At 39.9% G+C, this 24,715-nt stretch overlaps 2 protein-coding genes across 3 annotated transcripts; one reads left to right on the top strand and one right to left on the bottom strand.

The window, feature by feature from the left end:
- The first annotated feature begins 107 nt into the window (after positions 1–107).
- lrrc39 (leucine rich repeat containing 39) lies at positions 108–12,352 on the top strand. The gene is made up of 10 exons (XM_088598838.1): positions 108–705; positions 1,149–3,181; positions 4,023–4,205; positions 5,276–5,381; positions 5,563–5,719; positions 6,126–6,262; positions 7,369–7,514; positions 8,076–8,228; positions 8,680–8,819; positions 10,476–12,352. The coding sequence occupies exons 3-10, from the start codon at positions 4,078–4,080 to the stop codon at positions 10,547–10,549; spliced, it is 1,041 nt and encodes a 346-aa protein (XP_088454964.1). The 5' UTR covers positions 108–705; positions 1,149–3,181; positions 4,023–4,077; the 3' UTR covers positions 10,550–12,352.
- Positions 10,185–24,575, bottom strand: trmt13 (tRNA methyltransferase 13). 2 transcript variants are annotated; one of them, XM_088598836.1, is made up of 11 exons: positions 24,238–24,575; positions 23,786–23,835; positions 23,275–23,341; positions 22,909–22,971; positions 22,752–22,821; positions 21,738–21,844; positions 20,585–20,752; positions 20,333–20,405; positions 19,225–19,299; positions 18,272–18,674; positions 10,185–10,878 (listed from the first exon to the last, which is right to left on the bottom strand). In XM_088598836.1, exons 1-11 carry the CDS (start codon positions 24,370–24,372, stop codon positions 10,701–10,703), a joined length of 1,389 nt encoding a protein of 462 aa, XP_088454962.1. In that variant the 5' UTR covers positions 24,373–24,575; the 3' UTR covers positions 10,185–10,700. The 2 variants fall into 2 exon arrangements, with proteins under 2 accessions (XP_088454962.1, XP_088454963.1); XM_088598837.1 differs by lacking the exon at positions 20,585–20,752.
- Between the last annotated feature and the right edge of the window lie 140 nt (positions 24,576–24,715).

Genomic DNA, 24,715 nt, shown 5'->3' with positions numbered 1-24,715 from the left:
GTTACTAAACAGTTGCCTGTTTCCCAGATTTTAAGTGTGTAAAACCTTGGATATTGTCACACATATCTGAAGAAGTCTTCACAATAGGAATTTATTTAACTTTCTGATTTTTAGCTAGAAATTAACTTGTTAATCTGTTCCTGAACGATTTGGTGGGTTTGTTTTAGGGGTGATTCACAGAATCGTTCAGTCTGCGCTGCTCCTGCCCAGTCTAGACAAGTAGGGTGATGGTACAAAGACCAGTAGAAAGGAATGAGATCGCAGTAAGGCTGAGAATGAAAATTTATGGAGCGGTCACGCCTCCACAGGGACTGTGATGTATAAGTGAGATTTGCAAAAAAAAAACTCGCTTGTGATCAAAAGATCTTCGGCACTGGAAGTATTTCACTCCAGAACAGGTTGTGCGACACATCATGTGAGTTTTAAGAAATTTAATTTAAACAAAAGTGAAAAATGTTAAGATAACATCTGACAGTCTGCCACTGAGTACCAGCCAGAATGAGTTTGTAATTTATTGTTTTAAGCGGCTGCCGATTGGTCGACTGCGAGCGTAGAAGAGAGGGTTGTGACGTGAGAGGGTCGGAGCGCAGCGCAACAGGAGGGACTGAGAATCCGGTACATCGAGATGCAGGACAGCAAGAATTTCTGAAACGTACGGTTTGGAGAAAGTACTATTTGTGGAGCTTGATTTTGGTTAAAAAAACGGTAAGTTACTTTATTACTGCAATATAATATTTTTATTTAATAAGATTTCCTTTTGTTAACTGGATTGCTAACAATACAGTTTACTTTAGATTATATGTCAATAGCTTCAGACAAAGGGTTGCTCTGTTACTAGTGACAAAACGATTTCTTCCCAGTTAAAGCAATTTCGATTTTTTACACCATGGTAGCAGAAGCGTCACTGTGTATATATGACAGGGTAACATAACTGGTATCATAAAATGATACGCTTTAACTGTGGATCCGGAATGGTTCCAAATAGATTCGAAATGAAAATAAGACATTTTCTGTTTGTACAAAGGAAATGTAGCCGATGTAACGAATATCCACATGACTGGCGTGTTTCAATTGATGAGAAAATTCGTACTTTTTAGTAAAGAGGTTGAATCATATTTTGAAATTAATAACGAGTTTGTGCTGCACAGGTGGTCTGGGAATGGAGCGAGAAGAAGAGATGGAGAAACTGCGGAAAACGGTCTCTTCACGGGGTCCTCTTTATCCGCCAGGAATTAAGGCGAGAGAAGTGCAGCAGAGTAGCGCCAACTGTACGAGGAAAGAGCTTTGCAAAAAACGGGAATCCTGGGCAGCAAAGAAGGGGTTCGACGGCCACAGCATGCGTACTTCGCCTTCAAAAACCCTCTCAGCCTGTAAGCCATCCAGGCCCAAGTGTCTGGGAAGTACTGCCCTAGAAAACGTTTACCAGCCACAGCCTGAGAGGCGCTTCTCGGCCGTGGACGTCCGGGCGTTGATGCGCACGGTTCTGGAGGAGGGGCTGCGGGATGTGCAGTATGGTGGATACAGGTGTTCAGCGCTCGCAGTCGAGCTCGCAGAGCAAGTGAAAAAAGCGGCAAAGGGATTGTATTGCGAGCGATATAAAATTATCTGTTTCGTGGTTTTAGGACCAGTCAAGCAAACAGAGGTCTCTTGTTGCAGCAGAAGTGTGTGGTGCCCAGCTGCTGACACCTACGTCGAATACTGCTTCAAGAACAGCTCCCTGTTCGCTCTCTGCCTGCTGTTCGCCGTTTATCTCGAGTGAAATGTCAAGATTGATCAGGTCCCTGTCACATAGATTGTACTAATTTGAAAAATTCGTACGTACAAGAATTCGTTTTCACATTATGCATTTTCATAGTCAAACAGAAATACAAAAGAAGAAGATTTGTTGTTGGGATATAAATAATCGCTATTGTCTTCCGAAAGGATCCCAAAGCGCTTCACGTGCAGGTGGGAACCCACTTCATTCACACACTGAAGTGCAACTAAGTGACACGCTGCGCGAGCAGATCGGACGGAGGGGAGAGAAATGACCTCTCCAGTTAAATTAAGGGGAAACATAACCAAAACTGTAAAAGAGTGTAATTTAGTCAATACAATACGGGTATTGTAGGATAGTAAGAGCTGTAAACACGTATGTTTTGCAACTGTAACCTTATCGCGGAAAGAGGATTATCGATATTTCATTATTATTTCAAGGAAAACAGAAATCGGTCATTGTAAACATTTTGGTGTTAAAATGTTAATACGATTGATTAATATTGTAATAACGGTATCAAATTACCGAGATGGTCACTTGTTGCTTCCTGCGCCATATAGACAAGTGAACAGTTTGTGCGCAGTTTTGTCCTGTATCTCGTATATTTCCCTAATGAATGAAAAGCAAAGCACAATCATTTTAGTTTTTGGAATACAAGACTATACGTTCCAACAATAATGCTGAGCTCACGTATTGTTGCATAGGTCAGAAACTGCGAAACGTTTCATGTATCTCCAACAAGGCAGCAATAAGAGACCGCACAGATGGAGGATTAACACTCGCTTTTTTACTTGACTTTCCTACTGTAATATCTTGTAGTACTATTGTTTATTGGGATTATGATGTGTTCAATGATTAATAAATCCAACAGGAAATCCGGACTGGCTGTTCAAAACACACAAACCTGTCCGTCGAATGGAATGTTGAAACAGGCATTAAAACTGTTGAAATCATTTAGACTGCAAGACTGCTCATCAAGTCTCCTGTCGTTGGCCGTACTTAAATGTTCCTCATATGGCACCATTAATTCAGGTATACACTATACAGTATTATGGAAATATTTTAACTTAAGATGTTTATAATAATTCTGAATTTTAAATCCGGTCCCAGTGTTTAGGTGCGTGTCAAATGATAACTGTCTGAAAGCCAGGCTTCAGTTCCCATGTGATCGCAGCTATTCCCAGTCTCTTCAGACTAAAATTAGACACGCTCTGCGGCTGCTCTCCTTGAACAGCAGTAGCGAGGACGACTGAAATCAAATTAGGAGCAGTGTGAATGTATTAAATCTTTCAACACTTCGCACTGGAAAAGTAGTGTCCGTGGGACCTGTGTTCTTGAAGACGAGCACGTTTTGGACGCACCACAATGTTTTCCTGAGGGCACGAAAAGTACACCAGTTGCATAGCGATTGATTGGCACCGGGAGGTGAGCGGTCAATAGGAGACAATGCGGATTCCGAATTTAGTTCTGCGAATATGTCAGTAATTTTACAGGCTTGCTGAAAATTGGCAAAAGTCCTCATAAGAATGCTATGAAATCCGGGTCTGAAATTTAAAACACAGATTTATGTAGTAAATATGTAGTATGTAGTAAATGTAGTAAATCTCTTCAAAACGTGAAGAGAGCAAATAGCAGACACGGCTGCTTTTAAGTCTGCTACAATACAGTTTGACGCTCTTTTCTATTTTTGTTTGGCTTTATTTCTTTCGTTGTACACAGTAATGCTCTGCATTTTTGGCTAAGCTCTCTTGTTTGTTTAAATGGGTGTTTCCCAAGCTCATGAATCATGTCAACAAAATCTGCTTGTGAGTGGGGTATTTCTTGAAGTTGACAACTTGAGAATACCATGGAGACAAGAAGTAATAACCTAAATAAAATCTGCACAACACACATCTCCAGGGGGCAGCATGGTGGCACAGTAGTTAGCATTGCTGCCTTGCAGCACTGGGGTCCTAGATTCAATTCTGTGCTATCTATCTGGAGTTTGTATGTTCCCTCGTGTTTGTGTGAGTTTCCTTCCACACTCCAAAACATAGAAGGTGGCTTCTAGGGAAATTGTCCCTGGTGTGAGTGTGTGCATGTTTGTATCTGTGAGCCCTGCAATAGAATGGCATCCCATCCAGGGTGTATCACACCTTGTGCCCATTGCTAGCCAGGATAGGCTCCATCTCCCCCATGACCCTGTATTGGATAAAGTGGTTAGAAAATGGAATGAAAATGCACAGCAGCCTCTTCAGTAAGGCTGTCCTATCCTGCCCTGAAACAGAGGTAGCCATGCGATAGAGCCCAGCGACCTCTGTGTGACTGCTGAGTGAAGAGCTATGACAGGCATAGCAGTGTGTGTTGGGACAGTGAGCTCCATCAAACACCTGTGGGAGACCAAGATCAAGAAGGCCAGAGATGACCTGCAAAGGCAGAAGGAGCTGAGGGACAGGGCTTCTGTTGGCAGGTAGGTGGGACACTATCCTTTGTTGCCTGGCTGACAGTAGTCTGTTCCATGTATCAAGCCTTTTTCCATGTCTTGCTCCCAAGAAAACTTAGATAAAGACAGTAATATGACTCATTTCTCTCCTCTAACCTGTTTGGTAGTTAGAAGTTAATTGTTCCTAGAATCTCACCCAGCCATTTCTTGAAGGAAGTCAGGGTATTAGTTTCATCAAAATGGCTGGGTAGCTTGTTTCTAACTCCACCACCTTTTGTGTTAAGATATGGCTCCTGTCACTTTTGGAGGATCTTATCCAACTGTTTCTTGAAAGAAGCCAAGGTATCAGCTTCAACAACACGGCCGGGTAGTTAGTTCTACACTCCAACAATTAAAGATAACAATTCTGCCCTTTACTTTGAAATACCTTGGTGGGCTGCGCTCTCCTCACTTGTGCTGTGGCATTGCTGCAGACCACAGCTTTCTGTGCCTTCTCTACCTCAGACTTTAGCTGTACTGATAATTTGCAATCTTTAAAAACAACATAGTTTGAATTGTTTCAGCTCCCAAGTTGTAAGATATTTCACCATGCCTTAAAACATATTAAAAAATCGAACTTGCAGCTTTTTAGTAACTGAAAATAAGGTCTGGTTCAGATAGACCAAGGCCTCAGGGCTGTAGTGAACAAATCTCAGTTGGGAGAATGCTGCTGATCCTGGGGCAGGAGCTGGGTGAGCCTCACTACGCCTATTCTGAGTGGAAGCCCTTCTAGACTTTTCTGTGGCACTCTTCTGCTTGGTACTGGTGTTCCACTGCTGTTCTGGAACAGGGATGTGTGTGGACCAGAGGTGAGCCACAGCAGTGAGGCTGATGGAATGACGGAAAGTGATTCCAAACTATGGCATGATAGTTACAGCAGTAGTAGGCAATACTGAATTTAGCAAACACAAATTCCTTTGCAGGAATCTTAGCTGTTTGTCAACACTTAATAAAAATGAATAGATTCTCCTAGCCGACCAGGAGGTGAGACTGTATTGCAGAGGTCTATCCTGGTCAAACCAATAACAGGTTTTCTTAACCGTGACCTCCCACCCCAGGCTGGCCCATGTCTGGGAGGATCGTATCACTCTGGCCAGACTGAAGCAGAAGGTGGTAACAGAGGAAGGAAGGATCATTCTGAGGATTGAGAAGGAGGAATGGAAGGTACAGACCTAATGTCATACATGGCCGTGTTCTGAAACAATATGTGCAGCAGAAAACCTAGATCAAACCAGAACTATAATAAAATAGTTCAGTTCTTTTTCTTCCTGTTGAAATTGTGATGTCTTCTCTGCTCCACTTGCCATGCTCAGTTTGGGCTGTCAGTGCCTCCTTTGTCTCTCAGACTCTTCCCACAGTGCTGCTGCAGCTGGCCAACCTACAAGAGTGGCAGCTCCACAGGACAGGCCTGCAGAGTATCCCCCGGTTCATAGGGAGCTTCATGAATCTCATTGTGCTGGACCTGTCTCGGAATGCCATCAGAGAAATCCCCAAGGAAATAGGTTTGTGCATTCCACTGGCTATCTCCAGATCTCCCAATCTTACTTACTGGACAAAATACAACATCATTGAGAACTGCAAGTGTGCTTGTTCAAATATTAAAACTGCAGCAGGCAGGAGAATCATTAGATAGCCAGTGTTATTTTGCATAATTGAAAGTAATGGGATTATAGAGGAACTCATAGTCAGCTAAGATGTAGGTATGAATTTTTCAATCAGATCTATTGGCTCCAGATACTTTAAAAAACATTAAAACATTTACCCTCTCCATATTTAATCTTCTCTCCTGCTAAATTTGCACAAGTATTTTTCCATTTAATGCGTGAAAACTGGGCAAGGTAATTATCCAAGCACCATAAGGTGTCAGGTGTTAAGGTGAGACTAAATAGGGATGGGTGACCCCCGCAGGCCAGCTGACCAGGCTGAGGGAGCTGCTACTGAGCTACAACAGAGTGAAGAGCATCCCGGAGGACCTGGGTGCCTGCGAGAGTCTGGAGAAGCTGGAGCTGGCCGTCAACCGTGACCTCTGTGAGCTTCCGATACAGGTAATGCCACTCACACACCGCAGAAATACTGAAGGTTCTCTTTAAAACTGTAGTTTTGTCACATTCAGAAGAAACCGTAGTGATCAACATGCATACAAAGTCTGTCAACATAACAAGATAACAATAGTTAAACCAAGAGGGAGGATTTCAGACCATGTAGCCCATTTGGTAGTTGTTTATCCAATGATCGCATCCAGCCTTTCTTAAAAGGGTGTCATCTTCAACAATATGGCTGATTAGCTTATTCCACACTCCTACCACTTTTTGTGCAAAGACGTGCCTCTTGTTCCCAGCACTTACCTGTGCTTTCCACTTGTGTTCTCTGGTCATATTTCACTGTTCCACAAATATTTATTAACACTATGGTAACACAACTAAACAAGATATTACAACAAATACAACATTACACTGTAAGCAAAACAAGCCTTCTCAGAGGCTTACGTTCTCCAGACCCAGAACTCCAGAATGCCCTGTAACTTGAAATCCTATACAACGCCTTGACAGGGCAACAAGAGAAGTACCCGGACCCTAAAGAAAAGAATGTGACCCAACACTAAATTTCCCTTCTTACTACTGTACATGCCCAAAAGTGAATGGGAATCTATCTCCCTATTCTAATGATGTATTTCCAAACTAGGATAAAATGTTTTTAGCCTAAGGATTCCACAATAAAGGAACTGATGTTATATCTAAAATCAGAAGCAAGCTCTGTATAACGAGGTTCAAATTACTTTGCCAGAATCTTGTCTGCTATTGGCTGATAAGAACAAAGTCCTCTCAAAGGGCACATAACTTAGAGGAAGAAGACAGTGATGGTGTTCTTTCTTCTGTTTGCTTCCATTTTCTTCTTTTCCTCCTCCTTATTTGCTGTCTTTGTCTTTTCATGCTGTATTCTGTCTGTCAAAGCCTCTAATGATTTACCATGAAGTTTAAATTAATCAGAGTAAACCACCTGAAACCCCCCAATTGATCATTTGTGTTCATTTGTATGACAATATCTGCATAACCTGATTGTAAAAATACCATTGATGGTTCCTGTTTAAAGATTCAATCAGCTGATCTGCACTGGATTTTCAATAAAGACACTGGAGATTGTTTTCTTCCAGTTAAGCAGGCTGAAGAACCTTTCCCACCTGGATCTATCCATGAACCAGTACACTGCGATCCCTGATGCAGTGATCAGCATGCCTGCGCTGGAGTGGCTGGACATGGGGGGGAACAGGCTTCAGGATCTGCCAGAGGATATTCACAGGTAGCGTGACCATGCATCCTGTGGCCCTATGATGATTTAGGAAAGATAACGGAAGACACTACATTCCATTTCCAGTCACCTCAGGCTTTCATTAAAGCAACTAAAACAAGGTAAAGAACTGATCAGAAAGAATACTGAAGCTTTACAAAATGTGATCAACAATGTTTAATAAATAATTTAAATGTTACCAGCTTAAAATAGGAATGGTTTATGAAAAGTAGGCTTGTCTGCAATATACTTTATTTTCAGTGTTTATTTTCTATCTGCCAATCATGTTTTGCATGGGTATTAGCAATCTTAGTTTATTGAAAAGTGATCATTGTTCCATTGATTATTTTAAACAGTGTAGTAGTGCTTATTGTACTCTTCGTAGATCTCTATCCTCTTAAAAATAATGTTAGTTTTTTCCTTACTTATTTTGAGTTTTTATGTTTTAAATTGGGAAACAGAATAGGCCACTTTACTTTATAGGGACACTACACAATTCGTAATAGGCATTGAAACAAAAAGCCCTAAAAGTGTCATTCTTTGTTCTTTGTAGTAATTCTGTTTTTTTCACAGAATGGAAAATCTGCACACTCTGTGGCTACAGAGGAATGAAATCAGGTTTCTTCCAGACAGTATCAGTAAGATGACAAATCTGGGAACATTGGTACTCAGCAGTAACCAGCTCCAGGACATCCCAGTCTGCATGGAGAACATGGTGAACCTGAGGTACCCACATGAGGAGCTTTAATATCAGAAGTTCTCTATGAAAGACAGAACTGCTGTGTATAGAAACATATTCAAAGCACTTTCATTTCATAACTGTGTTGTAAATCCTATTAGAAGAGGGACTGCATATGTTGGATGAAAGTTTTTGTGGAATCTTTTTACACGAGAGACCATGGTTCTGAGATTAAAAAAAAAACTGGTATGCAGCAGAATTCCATCATTTAATCTTTGGCTCCAGTTACGTGTCTTTGACTGGACACCGACTAGAATACTAGCTTACTGTAGTAAGCTTTTAGGGACTACCTCTCCATTTGGGAATGGCTGACAATGATAGCTTTTTAAGTGCTTCATTAAGCCACTTCTTCGAAAGAAAGGTTTGCTTTCCATCTGAACTTTCAAACTAGTTGCTGTACCTTCCCCAAATAACTTACAATATACCCTGTTCTTCTAGGTTTGTCAACTTCAGAGACAATCCTCTCAAGCTAAAGGTGACTCTGCCAAGGATGGTCATGTCTGAGGAAGACGAGGACGATAGAGAGATGTTTGGGAGGGAATTCATGCAGGCCTACATCCAGGAATCAAAAAGCAGAGGTTAATTATTTATCTTATGACAGTATCAAACGTGTGGCAGCTAATTAAAATTTCACACTCCTGGTTTATTGTGTCAGCACTGATGGCTGTATACTAATGAGTCACCTCTTTATCTCGTCTTTCCAAGGAATGGTGGATTCTGTTTACTGCGCCTCATCTCTCACTTCGGAGGTTTACAAGGGCAAACGACACATGCATCATGTAGTGGTAGAATAGATGCTATAGTATAAAAAAAGACAAAGAACTGTTTGCAATTTGATATGTTACAAAACTGTGAATATATAACATGTTTAGAGCATAATGAAAAAAGTAGTTTTGTATCAATAGGCAAAGCACAAAAAAGGAGTAATGCAATCCAAAATGCCCTGATGGGCACGCTTGAGGTTTTTTTTCATATGGACGGCAAGACTTGTAGTTACAACAGCAGTGACAGCAGATGAACAGGTAGAATTTATACAGACACTTCAAAAACAGGATTCCTATAGACAAACAATCACAGACAATCAAGGACCAAACCAAGTGATTATTTAAAGGGATAAGGCTTCATAATAGTGCCATACTCAGTCTGTGCTAAATTTGGCTGTGCTGCATTTATATTTTATATAACATTTATATTATATATAACATTTACATATTATATACTATAAAAACTTTACCCAGGCTGTATAAATCGTACTTAAGCAAAAATCCTACTGTTTACTTAACACTTTAAGACATATGCAAGTTTTTTTGTTCCCTGAAAGAGTAGCAAGGTCGATTTAGACTTCGTCATACAACACCCCAAAAATGATCTGCTTCTCTGAAGCACTGTGTTTTAAACAATGATAAGAGCAGTACATATACACTTAGCCTCAAAGGTAATCGGATATAAAACAAGGACTTTGTATAAGGGGCAATTCTGTAACAAAGGTAACTCCATAACAATAAAATAATTGTTCTGGCATCGCTCTCTTCCCTGCCACGTAGTACCGTGATGCCATAACAGCATGTGAAAACATGTGGTGCTCAGTACAGAGACATCAGGCACAGCACCATGTATTTCAATGGGGTGTTCATTGTGTCATGCAACTTTTGGAGTACAACAGCCCATTTTCTGAGATACTGGCATACACTGATGCTTGATAAAATAGTTCTATTACTTTCAACCTCGATTCTCTGTGCAGACTCGCTTATAGACACTATTTCACTCATAATGCTGAAATTAAAAAACTGAGGACTCAAATTATTGCATAATGTGAAAAAGGTAAAGGTTCAGTCACAAATTAAAGACCAGCAAATCAAATCCTATGCTCCAATAAAAGGAATGCGGAAAGGAAAATTTATTTTTAAGACTGAATTAAAAAACAATGTTATGAGACAGAGACATTTCCAGGGTATTCCAGGACTTCATTTTATTATAGCAATTTTCTAGGACATCCAGGGGGTTTCAAAGTTTCATATGAACCCTGGGAAATGTCACCAGGGGCATTCTCTCTGATGTAAAACTCACAAAATTAAATCCTTCTGAGCAAGTAAGATGTTGGTCTGTACTACACATACATATAACAAGCTACAAAAATCATATAGAGAAGAAAATACTTCCATAAGGACAGATAATATGAACATTTTGTTAAAACAACATGTGTATCCAAGTAAAAAATTATCTTTCTTTTTCAGATACCAAAATTAATTTCAAATCCGTATTAAATGTTGCAATTGAGGCCGTTCAGGAAGATTCACTGGGACTGTGATTGAAGTGGCTGGACTCTCACTCAGGACTTTTCTCTCCAAGCTTTCTGTCAAGCACTCTGTCTTTCACTGACCAAGGATATTCGCCTTCAGCTCCACAGACAGGATGTACTTGTTCCAGTCACAGCTGCGCAGAACAGATTACCTGTTCTATTAGGGAGTCTTGACAGGTACAGCAGTGAGGAGTACATTTTCTAAGGAAATGTCTGGACTGGTGTAGTATTGTAACTCAGCAGCGTAGCCTTTCCGCCGCAGGTAATCAACCCTGCCTTTATCTATCAGAAGCTTACAGAGACGGCCAATGCTCTCCCGATCTTCAGCAGGAAGAATCCTGGAAAACAGGAGACAAGAAGCACACATGTAGAGGATATAGCAACTTTGATTTAAGGTATAATAAGTAGTCCTAATATACCAGATAAATCATGATTTAAGCCTACATATTTTCTATGCTAAGACAACAGCTTCCAGCAATCATGTATTGCTAATATTGACAATCAAGAGTTTTTTGTCTCCCTCTTTTAACATGTCAGACAGGCTGTAAACTGTACATCAATGTTTATTCCGGTAACAGAAATTGTTTGTACCCGTTAGCTAACAACTTATTACATGTTATGTTACAGGGTGACACTTTTAGTTTAGTTCTTTAGAAGTCAGATTTTTAAAACTAAAGATAATTACATATTTAAATAACTACATGCCTGATGTAGATGTCAACGACAGGTAAAATCAAGAGTAAGAAGCAGATTTATATTTTTGATTAAAGTGCTTCATCAGTCAGATCAGTCAGAAGGTGTTGATGGGCCAATCTGGCTGTAGTTTCAACAAGCTCCTGGACAGTTCAGTTCTACAACCCTCATCCTTATGCCACTCATCAAAGCTCAGTTTTAAATTTTAAGACTTTAGTTAAAATTATGTAACAAAAGACAGGATCTGCCTTGTACAATATGAAAAAAAACCTTTACAAATCTGTTTTTCTACTTTGCTGTGGTCAGTGCTGAATTTAGTACAGTACCAGACCTATATAGTGCTCACAGAGGCTGGGGTCAGCTCCAACTTGTCACACAGAGCAGCTGCAAACAGGTGGGGTAATAAAATAATTTACCTCCAACTAATGTACTCAGGCAATTTAGTTACTTTTTCAAGAGAATCAGGATAATGGCAAAGAATGGGTGGTTTTCATGGATGTCACTAATTTATGTGATGCCCATGCTGCCATTTTCCTTCACTAGGTCATACAAAGAGTTCTGCCCTGGAGTGTCCATGCCTAATTACTGCCACAGCTTCCAGACTTGGCGCACTGCAATATCATATGCCAATTAGCATTTCCTAGAACATTTATCCACTGACACTTGTAAGAGACAGACCACTAAGATTTCAGACATTGAAGAGATTGATAAAAAATTCCAGTATAAGCAATATTCCTTGGACAGGCCCAGCAGTGACTTATACAGATACGGTAAATTACTCAATATTCAATTTTTCTAGCTACAGTAATTTTAATAATAATAAACATTTGAGTTTTAATTGTGATGTGATTCCCAGAGATCTCTATTTTCAGTTTGTTCAAGAAAGCTAATTTCATAGAGACACCTATCCATCGCAAGGCACACACAGACACAAATATTCACACACCAGGGCCAGTCTTCCCAGAAGCCAATTAACATACCAGTATGTCTTTAGATGGTACGAGGAAATGGGTGGTAATTCCAAAGATGACAGATGATAATACTATTGATATTCTATTTTAGAAAATATTCTATACAGAAAATGTGATAGTAAATTTAATATACAGTGTCGTGAAAATGTCCCTGTTTCCCGATTTCCTCTATTATTGCATTTTTTCAAAGATTCAACAAGCACATTATGCCACGATCAAAGGAAATTCCTGAAGAGATCAGAAAAAAAGTTGTTGATATCCATCAATCTGGAAAGGGTTACAAAGCCATTTCTAAGGCTCTAGGAGTCCACCGAACCACAGTAAATCTTCCCAGGAGTGGCCGGCCTGCCAATATTTCTCCAAGGGCGCAGCATAAAATCATCCAGGAAGTCACAAAGGATCCTAAAAAAAACATCCAAAGAACTGCAGGCTTCCCTTGCCTCAGCTAAGGTCAGTGTTCATGACTCCACAATCAGAAAGAGACTGGGCTTCATAGGAGAGAAGCAAGGTGGAAACCACTGATAACCAAGAAGAACATTAATGCTCTTTATGTTCTCATGTGCCAAGAAGCACCCCAAGATGATCCTCAAGCCTTTTGGGAGAATATTCTATGGAGAGATAAATCAAAAGTGGAACTTTTCGGACGACATGGGTCCTATCATGTCTGGCGTAAACATAGTATTCCACAGTAAGAACAAACATGGTGATGGTAGTGTGATGGTGTGGTTATGCTTTGCTGCCTCAGGACCTGGGCGACTTGCCATAATTGAAGGAACCATGAATTCTGCTCTGTATCAGAAAATTCTTAAGGAGAATTTCTAGTCATCCGTCCATGAGCTGAAGCTGAAGCGTAGTTGGGTCATGAAGCAAGACAATGATCCAAAACACAAAAGCAAGTCCACATCAGAATGGCTGAAAAGAAGCAAAATTAAAGTTTTGGAGTGGCCTAGTCAAAGTCCAGACCTAACGCCAATAGAAATACTGTGGAAGGACCTGAAACGACCAGTTCATGCTCAAAAAACCTACCAATGTTTCTGAATTAAAGCAGTTCTGTCAGGAAGAGTGGGCTAAAATTCCTTCATAGCAATGTGAAAGACTGATGTTGAATTCTAGAAAGCATTTGGTTGCAGTCACTGCGGCTAAAGGTGGCACAACCAGTTACTAAGTGTAAGAGGGCAATTACTTTTTCACACAGGGGATGTGGGTGTTGGATACCTTTGTTTATTAAATAAATGAAATAATAATTAAAAAAGTGTTATGTGTTCACTCAAGTTCCCTTTATCTAATATTAGATTTTGTCTAAAGATCTGACAACATCCAGTGTGACAAATACTGTATGCAATAATAGTGGAAATCAGGATTTGTAAAACCAGTGTATCATACAGGCAAAAATCGAGAGCTCCCTCAGAATGACTGACTCATAAATGAAAAAATAAAAATGAACTGATTTGTCATTTTATAATGAAATAAAAAATATGATTACAGTCGAGCAGGCACACAAAGAAATGTCCAATCCAATCAGTCATTTAAGGGACACGCACCCATGGTTAAAAAGAAAAAAACAACAACAATATTTTCTATTGGAAACGGCATACTGTAGTGCTGGAGTCTGACAGTTGGTTAAAATGTTGACGGAGGTATACAGTCAAATAACTGTTGTGGTTTTACCTCAGAATTGAATGAGGAAAACCACAAGTGTCAGCTGACTGTATCTGGTATGCTGGGTCTTTATTTTCCCTCATTTAACAATAACATTACCCACTACTTGTGTTTCTACCTAAGACTTGCAACAGAAATTTGGGTGCCCGTCCAAGGATCAGCATCTGATGTCTGAAGGAGCTGATCTGGTGATTTAAGAACCCAGGGCAAACGGATCAGAGCAGTCTGAAGTGTTCTATGAGGCAGGTGCAGAGAAGCAAAGTTTCCAGATTAGTAGAACATCAATGTGGAAGGGGATCCTGAGGATGAAGACACTACACTGTTCAAGATGACAAGATGAAGACTTACAGCAGACTGGGATCTGTCTGATTTAGATAAAAATGATGAAAAAAGCTGTTTTGACTCTGCGTGTACTTACAGTATGTCTGTGGTAATGAATTGTTAGACCAAGAGGATCAGGATTCAGGGAGTGGCACAGGGTTGTCCTTACTAAGGCAGCTGATACATGATGTGTGATACTTGATCCAAAAATGTAATGACGGGTCAAATAATTTCCAAAACAAAAATGAGAATGAGGAGGGAGAACCACCAAAAATGGCCTTCTTGTCAGCTGATTTAGCAAGAGCTGAATTTAAAAAAGTTAGCTCTTTAAAAGGAGCTAAGTAAAAAATTGCTGCAGTACACAACCACTGCCACTCTCCCCCTGACAGCTTGGTGCCTATCAGAAATTCCATTTCTACAATGCACAGAGTTTAAGATTCTGTATCGTAATTGGAAAGAACAATTGCCCCACCACAAAAGAAGATCATACCTTTTGATGAATGGTATAGTATCCGAGTTCTACCGTAAGAAAGGCAAGCTTATGGCTGACTATGCCCGTGTAGACTCCATAATAAACTTCACAAGGTTTAAAAATTAAACATGTTTTATTCACATTCACTTTGGTTTGGTCAACAAACAAAAAAAGGAGTTTTCCACAATACCAAAACTGGTCCTCAAAACTCAAGTAAACAAAACACGCACCTACAAAAGCACGTCAGAACCACTGCGCTCTAATTTCCTCTCTATTTTTTGAAACATGAAACTTGAAATCAATGAACATCGGTGATTGGCAGTCTTAATGGCATACGCACAATTTTCAAAACAATGTGGTTTTCAAATAGTAGAACATTAACATATTTATAGGATTGTTTTTAAACGAATATAACCAAATTAAAACATCACATGGTTCCTACAGATGGCTTGATGTATAGGTAATTACTACAAGTTATTGATGACCCCAGTCCTTCCACCCACATGCCCTTCTTTGCGAATCCCATGACTCTAGAGAGGCTTATTTTAGGCTTTAATGTAACTAAAAATGAAGGGGGAACACAGAAAACTTTGTCGGCATTGACCAGTTGTCTTAGTAAAGCAATGGAGTTTCAAGAAGAAAAAGCTACTGCTATAGTGAGCACTGTATAAAGTCAAAATACTGAGAAGGAGTCTGGCTTTGTGCAAGTAGGAGCACAGGATGTCTTTATTCCCCATAATCAGAATGTGTATATAAAATGCAGACTGCCTTTTGTACCTGAAATGACTGAAACAGTTGTGGTCTTTGAGCCTAATGAAGAAAATAACCTTCTGGAACGATTAGATATTGTGGATGGGTTAGTTGGAAGCGTCACATTTGCTCCCTATATCAAGGTACTCATCCGTAATTTTACAAGGCATGAAATAATAGTGCCTCACTGAACCGCTATAGTATGCATTCACCTCATAGAGACAGCACTTCAAGCTACAGTATAGTGTAGTGGATACCATAACAAATTCAAATGATGACATCACATACACTGCAACAGCTTTGAGGCATCCTCCTGTAGATCTAAGCCACCTGAGAGATTAAAATTGAGAACCCTGTATGAAGAGTATGTAGCTTCTGTATGTGATGAGGATGAAATAGGGTGTTACTTGAGTCTAAAAATGGAAATTATTTTAAAGATAACATCCCGGTCAAGAAGATCATGTATGTATGGCAATATATAATTACCAAAACCACTTCAGTGGTTTACCCTCTTCAAAACTTTAATTCTGTACATTAATGTTAGCAAGCTTTTCAAAATGGCGGAACCAAAGAAACTAAAAATTGACAGCGAATGCCGGAGATTCCAGCCACGCTGGCAAAATGACTTACTTTATACTTTTTCACCGAGTTCAGTGGCAAGTATGTCTACGATGTGCTCTGAATCTCCACAACACTAACACCTGACTTGACAGCTGTTCTTCAGTCCAAGGCACAGCATCACTGTTCCCATTAGAAGTCATCACTAGTGAGTAAAATTTGTGAAATCTCAAAGGTATATTAAAATTAGATAATATCATTATTTATATAGGTCATTTCAAGCTTACTGTATAAAATGCTTAAAACTCACCTATTAGGGTAGTCCTCTAAATTACAAGGCAATTTGGTTATTGGAATGCACTTATCTCTGGTATTATTTGTTTGTTTTTATATTAGAGGTGGCCCGCTGCTCCATATTTTTTTCTCCATGTGGCCCCCAATAAAAAAAAGTTTGGACACCCCTGATTTAGAGCTACTTGTACTATGCCTACACTGTCTACACAGAAAATAACCCTCAAACGTACATTCTAAGTAAGTAATAATAATAATAATAATAATAATAATAATAATAATAATAATAATAATAATAATAATAATAATTGCTTACACTTATATAGCGCTTTTCTGGACACTCCACTCAAAGCGCTTTACAGGTAATGGGGACTCCCCTCCACCACCACCAATGTGCAGCATCCACCAGCCATAGTGTGCCAGAACGCTCAACACACATCAGCTATCAGTGGGGAGGAGAGCAGAGTAATGAAGCCAATTCTCAGATAGGGATTATTATTAAAAATGGGAAATTTGGCCAGGACACCGGGGTTACACCCCTACTCTTCTCGAGAAACACCTTGGGATTTTTATTGACCACAGAGAGTCAGGACCTTGGTTTTATGTCTCATCCGAAGGACAGTGCCTGTTTACAGTATAGTGTCCCCGTCACTATACTGGGGGATTAGGACCCACATAGACTGCAGTGTGAGCGCCCACTGCTGGCCCCACTAACACCTCTTCCAGCAGCAACCTTAAGTTAGTACTGCAAAACTTAATGCTGTAGGCATTAACAGATTTCAAGTTTTAACGTTAAATATCGACCTGGAAAAGTCAAAGCAGGCATGCATTCTCGATGCTCCCTTGACATAAATAAGTATGTCACAAAGTTTACAGAGGAGCTGCCAGCTGATGTGGTCCAAGCAGTACGGAAAGGAAGCCATGTCACTAAAATGAAGGAAATCTCTTGGGTTGCAGATATTTATATGTTATCACAAAGTAGAACTGAAGAGCACTTCACTCTTCAGTTCACTGTAGCTGGTGACAGCAATCAACTCAGTAGATTTGAGAACAGCCCAAAGAGAAGATCCTACTATTCGGGAAAGAATTCAGGTGAAATAGATAAATAGAATATTGACCAGCGAAGCAAGAAAAAGAGTGAATGCCACTTCTAAAAAACAAGCATGAAAGTGTAAGTCTGCCTTGATACTTCCCCGTAGCCGGTAGTGGCTAGCTCACTTCATCTACTAGGGCGAACAGGTTAACATCAATGAAAGGGGAGCTGGGGGAGCTGGGTATAGAAACTGGCTATGAACTACATCTGAGGGCAGATGGGGTCTCCTAAGTGGCATAAATGGATAAGGCACCTGCCTTAGTTCAGGCTGAGCTCTGTGACCAGGATTCCCCAAGCAGGGGCACACAATGTGCCGAGTGCTGTCAAGGGTAGGGTGGGATTACTGTGCCATGGCTCTTGCAGCAACACAGAGACCCCCTGTGGCCTAAGGGACCCGTCTCTCCCCCAGCTGGCTTTGATTCTCTGTTACAGGGTCGGAGCTGCCCGTTAATGTTCCAACTGGCTGGAAGGTGGGTGGGAGGAGCAGTCTGCCTGCACTTCCTCATTTTTCTTTCCTTTACCTTGAACCTGGAATGAGCCTGTATCTGTTCCTTTGCAGCCTATACATGCTGACACAGCTTCCTACTTGACAGTCTTCTGTTAAGAGTTTACTACAGCAAAGCTACACATTGCCAAACAGTGGTATGATAAGTAGCAAGATACTTCAACAGTGTTAACAATGGCTAGAAGAAAAACAATTTTCTCTGCTCTACTTAAATTCTACAGAAATTGGTTAATCAAGATATCAGCAACTTTATACCCTGTTCTGACAATAACAGACGGTACTTCTTGAGTGACACAAGTCACTAAAAAGGAGCAGAGAGTAACAAATCTAGAGATTATTGGTGGGATAGTAAAATGGCCTGAATACATCACACAAGTTAGCTTGTAAGGTCACATGAGAACCACTCCTGAGTACTCACCCCTCAAACTTGTCCCCTGTTGTCTCCCCTGCATACTCATGTTGCTTCTCCAGGTTCTCATCCTGCTCGCTGCTGCCCTCCTTCGATAGAGGCCCGTCACTGCCAAGCTTCTTCAAACCACATGTGGCCCAGCTGGACATACGCTGGAAGGCTCTGAAATCCTGGGCACTCAGCCCCAAACCTATGAAAAACTCCCTGCCAACATAGTGCCTCCAGTTGCATCGATGATGGCAGCACAGAGCTATGGCCAGCCCTGAGACCTGAAGCTGTGTGCTGCTTTCTGAGCTTCCTCCCACACTCTCTGCATCTGACGGATCAGACTTCAGGCGCTTCTGTGGTGGCCCTGCCTCCTCCGAGTCCCCACTGGAGCAACAGCTCTCTACCAGACACCTCAAAGCCAGGTCTGCAGAGAGCAGAGCAGACAGCACTGTGTGAGACTTTAAAGAGAACATGAGTAGGAAAATTAGAATTTTTTGTTTCACAGCAGAATTTCCTCTACATTTTCTGAACACTTTTCGCCTAAAAACAGTTTTGAAAAATAAGCAGTAGTTTACTTGTATCCAGTTTTGCACTAAAGCAACAAGATTTGACAGTTCTCGTGTCCAGATCTGTATTGGAGCCACAGTAAAGAGAACCTTGAACAGCCATGAGACTCCTTGCGTACACAGACTCGGTGAACACATGCTACAACATCTACACAGTCTGCCACTCAAATACATGCCAATATGAATTACTTTTTATTATTTCTAGTTTGTATCCTGTTTGACAAAAATAATTTATTAAAGGTTCTGTCAGCACTGCAAAATGGATTAGAAAATGAATTCTCTCATTACTGTGATTATAACAGCTTTTCTTAAAAACATCAGTTTGAATAGGAGAAAAAACAAGAACGTTCCTTCTGTAACAGCTGGTCAAAGCCCAAAGAGGTGACTAACAAGGTTTTAGTCTGTTACCTGTAGCCACTCCACACAGGTGTTTTCCTACTCCAACCACAGGGAGTTTCTTCTCTTGGAGAAAGGGAACTTTATCTGAAAAGCAAAGATACATAGATCAGTTTGTTGTAGGACATGGCATTGCAAAGCAGACCTTTCCTTTAAACAGGTAAAAAACAGGGGGAAACAGAAGATGCAGTCTCAGACTGAAAACAGGAGGCAAGGTTTTATAGTGTAGGGTGTGTGAAAATGCCCAGTCTTGTTGAGTTGAGGGGGGGGTCATTCATAACATCGTAATGGAGAATCACAGGGTCACTGACTACTAAATGGACTAAAAGAGAATGGTCATTAGCTTTTCTTAAGACTCTTATTACACGATGTTTTGTACTATTATTATTATTGATATTACAAAATGGATAACAATTACAACCTTCATTTCCGTTACCTCAAAGGTGGATTTATAGGATCAAAAGTGAACGTTTTCAATTTTAGTGAAGTTGACTTGGACATGCAGTTTGTTAATTAAAGGGAAACTGCAATGCTATATTTATATTTCTTTTTGCGTAGAAAGACTTTGCATTGATGATGGCATTTCAAATCATAATGAAAATAAAATTTACACAGTAACTTGTAAAACTTCCAATTTACATAAACAAATAGACAAAATGTCCAGGTATGCGCAGCACCATATTGTCTGCTGTACAGAACAAGGCAACAAACTTCCAGTGAGGTGAAGTGGATCTATTACATTTTAAACACGCAGGCTTGTGATGCATCTCTTTAATCCAATAGAAATACTGCTCTTGACTTAGAAACTGTTTTGCTGACAAATACTACTTGTTAAGTCTGCACGCAGATCATGTTGGAACATTTCTGTGGTGAAATGTCTGCTGCACAACCTGTACATCACATTACATTAGTCATTACAGTGACTAGAGAACTCTTGGCAACATGGCAACTATACAGTACTTTTACAAACCTCACAAGTTTGTCCAAGTCAGAATTTCACAAATTTTGAGATACTGTCAACCAATTTATTTTGTTACTAAGATTTAATAACCCATCTGAGAAATTGGGACTGCAGTTTCCCTTTAGTGACTGGACACTCCAATCTGTAAAATCAACTTACTTAGACACAGGTGCTGAATGTCCACTTGAAGCCTATCAAACACGGAGTGAGGACTTTTGTGCTTCCCATCAACCTGCAAACCCAACCATAAAATCTCTCAGCAAAATGCCAGATATGTTTCAGCTGAGTAAAAGACACACTGACCTGCCACACAAGGACTGAGGGGATAATTTAGGGGATGTGTTTTAGTCAGTGTGCTGAAGTATTGAAAAGCCCGAGTGTTTCCCCAAGCAAGAATCACAAACAGCACACCTTAAAGCGAGTGGTAGCCCTCTCTACCAACAGAAAATGGACATTTTTGGCTGCTTGCAAAGCGATGTCAATCCAGTGGGATAGTTTGCCTTTCCCTGCACCAAATTCCACAAAGCATCTGTCTGGACCCAGCAACCTCAAAGATTCCAGGTTACCTAGGAGAGACGCCTGCAAAATAAACATTTGTTGTTTACACTGCACAGTTAAAAGGACTTCTACAATGCACATTCTTTACTAGCTTAAACATTCTCAACAAAAAGAGTTACAAACCCACACTATATTCCTCATTCACTCAAGACACTCATAATCATTCCGACACCCGACTTGAGTACAGTTCTCTGTTCTAGGAAAGTCAGAGAATCTGACATGCAGTGAGATTCAGATGATACTCTTTTACCTATCCATCCATTTTCTAAACACTTCATCCAATTTATGATTGCGTGGGAGCCAAAGCCTATTGTGGCAAGCAACGGGTGCAAGGCAGGATACACTCTGGATGGGACACCAGTCCATCACAGGGAACAAACAGACACAGACAAACACACACACCAGGGAACAATTTTCCTAAAAGTCATTTAACCTACCAATATCTTTGTGTGAGGAAACCAGAGCACCTATGGAAAAGCTATGCAAATAAGGGAAAACATACAAACTTCAAGCAGAAAGCGCCACAGGTCTGGAATTGAATCCAAGGCCCCATCATTGCAAGGCAGGAATGCTAACCACTGCAAATCTGTGCCACTTTTGTCTAACATCTGTTTGTGGAATTGAATTTTTCCGAGAGGATCTTCGTATAGGGGATGAGAAGGTTTTAAATGTCTTTGGTCTTACAATGGGAAGGCGCCTCTATAGGGATATGGCTGTTCAAGAGTTATCCTTCATTTGCTCTCTATACTGTACCCTTACCTTCAACTCATGTTTCTTTGTACTATGCAAATCGCCCTGGATACAGGCGTTTGCTAAACAAATGGATGCTCTGACATTTGAATAATTTTTTTCATTCACACAAACTTAACTTTAATTTTCAAGTCAAGTGTCAAGATAATTCTGAGACACTTAAAATAATGTTAATGAATTGCCACCTATACTGTATTTGCAAAGCACAGAAATTACCAAACAGAACCATCAAAGTGCAGAAGAAAATAATCCACACCTGTTGTTTGAGGTGTTTCACTGCAAAGTCTCCATTCTTTGGATCGTTCAGAGCTTCAAGCAAAGCAGGGTGAGAAAGAATCTTTTCGGTATGCTTACAGTTTATCTCTGAAAGATCAGGTGCAAAAACAGATTCAATATTATGATTCACATAAAAGTTTTCTGTAATTCGAATAGCCGTGTTTTACAAAAGACAAAGAAGTATTGTTCAGGAGAATCCCAGAAACCCACTAGTTTCTGTATGCATGACTGCTGGATAGGTGCAGTGAATTAGATGTGCATTGGTACAGCACATACAATAAGCAAGTGCTGATGTAGTCCCACATTTTATGTTCAATTTGTTTATCTGTTTTGCAGAGAAAAGAAAGTATAGTATATGGTACCATATACAATAATGACCAAATGTGAACAATCATCATGGCATGAAAGACTTGGTACCTAAACAAACTGTGTAAATACAACAATAATATAACATAGAAACGGGAATAAATTAGTAGAAAAAAGGAAGCCAAAGATTTGGAAAAGATAAGCAAAGGAAAAAGAGGAAAGAAAGAAAAAAAGTTAGGGAAAGAACAGAAGGGAGAAGCCACAGTTTTCAAGATCTTTCATATGTCTGGGTCAAGCTGCAAGTTCTTGAAGAATCTTAAAAAGGGCTGCTAGGCAAGTAAATAAACTTATATTATAAATATATAATAGAAGTTTGCAATTGAAGCACAGAGGGAAGAAAATGTTGCACTGCCTGATTTTTAACATTTTTACAACAAAAAACACAGTAATATGCCTAAAACCTTCTCCTGTCAATATGCTGTAAGACATAAATAAGAAAATAATGTGGAGTGTGAATATGTTGGAAGCAGGGCTTGGATAACTAACACCCAATCTGTACTGTAAGCTAAAATAGTCAAAACTACTACACAGACACTGCAACATCTATTTACAGTGAATGATATTAGTCCTGCAGACTGTGGTGGTGAAGTGCTCACATTTCCTCCTACTACAATATATTCGGACTCACCACCGACTGCTGCTCTCAGCCTCATGATAAGAGAGTCTAGCTCTTCGCTGGATCGAGAAGACAAGGCTATCTAAAAAAATGGACCAGAAAGGTACTGAAAGACATTTCCTTGAAATACATATCTAATCCAACATCTGATTGGCATTAGGTGTTTTACCTCTTTTTCATGCATATCCATATCCTCTTCCACACCAGCGTTAATGTCGTGGACATAGTACACCTACAGCAGCAGAAATAACAAATGTTACAACAACCCACGCAACAGTCTAGTGGCAAAAAGGACCTCTGGCACAATATAGACACTTTTCACCCAGATTCACTAGGAATTAGCCTTTTCCATCACGCAAATTAAATACTAAGCGATTCAAGTATTTGTAGTAATCATTTTATATGAATGCAATACTCCTGGAGGATGTTCCTACTGTGTTAAATATTCATACTCGGAAAGGGCATCATAGTTTTATTGCACATGGTAGCACCTCTTCTTTCAAACCTATTACCACCAATCAGACTAATCACTTACAGGTTTGGGCTTCTCTCTGGAATTGCACTTTTTAAGATGCTTTGCCAGGTTATCTTCAAATACAGTGCTGGAAAATCAAAGAAAAAAGCTGTGAAAAGCAAAACTAACCATTAAAGTGAATAGTCTTGTCTCTGCTAACTGACATTCTACAAAAAATAAGAAAGTGTTGTTCTATTCTTTTTTTTCTTTTTAATTTAGATAAACCTACTTTCTGTGAGTGCAAGTTACTTAGTGACTGCTGTCACCAAACTTAAATGTGTCACCAACTCAACAATGATGTACCACTGTTTCTGGTCCTGCTCCTATTAAAATAAACTTGAATTTGTGCATCTGCTAAAAGAGACATTCATTTTGCGAGACGTCCGGTAGCAATACATGGATTCTACCTCTTCAAAAGAATACTGTACTAGATCTCTGCTAACCTATTCGTCTAAAAAGAGTTTAAGGTCCAGGTCTACTGCCCACTGACTGTAACCCTTGTATACTGCTCTGGGAAAGCTTAATAACTTACTGTTTTGGATCCAAAGGACATGGAATTCTTTTTCTGCCATCTTCCTTCTCCTATAAAAAATAAATTCAAACAAATGTTCTGCTCTTGCCGAATGTAGGAAAACAACACACATCAAAGTGTGCTGACATAATCCCAAATCATACAAAGACACTGACTACTTAAGACATGATACTTAATAAATTGCATTTAATAGTTGAACTTTTTTTTATTTAGCTAAACGACATACACATTTCTCCAAATAAAACATTTTCTGCAATACGACATTATGGCTCAAGAACTGCTTATGGACATATGAATAAAACTCCTGTTAATGTGGAACAAAAGTAAAACATGCTTGGAAATAACACATGGTTCGTATTTGAATAGCTGAAAGTCAAAATCGTGAACCGTGGTCTGTCCGTTACAAATCTGTCAAAGCATGTTTGCTTGCCAAAGAGAACTGTTCAACCTACGGCAATTGCATGCTCCCCACAGAACGTTTTTCCACTCGCAACAACCATTTTGCAATATCTCTTCTTTTTGTCTACGAAAAAGCCACATCGCCCAGGCAGAGGCCCAGACACACCATCCCCACAGCTTTCCGACATCTTTCATGCAGCGAAAGTGCCGATTCCACCACTCCCTAAATATCAAACGACTTTTCAATTAAACATTTTATTTTAACAGCGTGACATATTCTATAAGTAATTTCATTTGTATAATTAAAATTAGATCTACTGCGAGGTTTAACTGTAAGACACATAAACTACAAAAAGAAGCACCCACAACTCCCCGCAATTTGAGCCGAGTTAGTACTGCCCGCCTGACGTCACAGCTCAGTTGCTGGTACTGCTTAATCTCCTTGATCTGGCGTTTTTACAGACCGTGCTGCATCGGATTAATTTGGTCACCCCAAACAGATGTGCAGTCAGGTGTAACATTAAAAGTACA

This window comes from Lepisosteus platostomus, chromosome 11 (genome assembly GCF_059453375.1).
Source record: "Lepisosteus platostomus isolate fLepPlt1 chromosome 11, fLepPlt1.hap1, whole genome shotgun sequence".
Lineage (NCBI taxonomy): Eukaryota > Metazoa > Chordata > Actinopteri > Semionotiformes > Lepisosteidae > Lepisosteus > Lepisosteus platostomus.
This window is presented reverse-complemented; position numbering and strand designations above follow the sequence as displayed.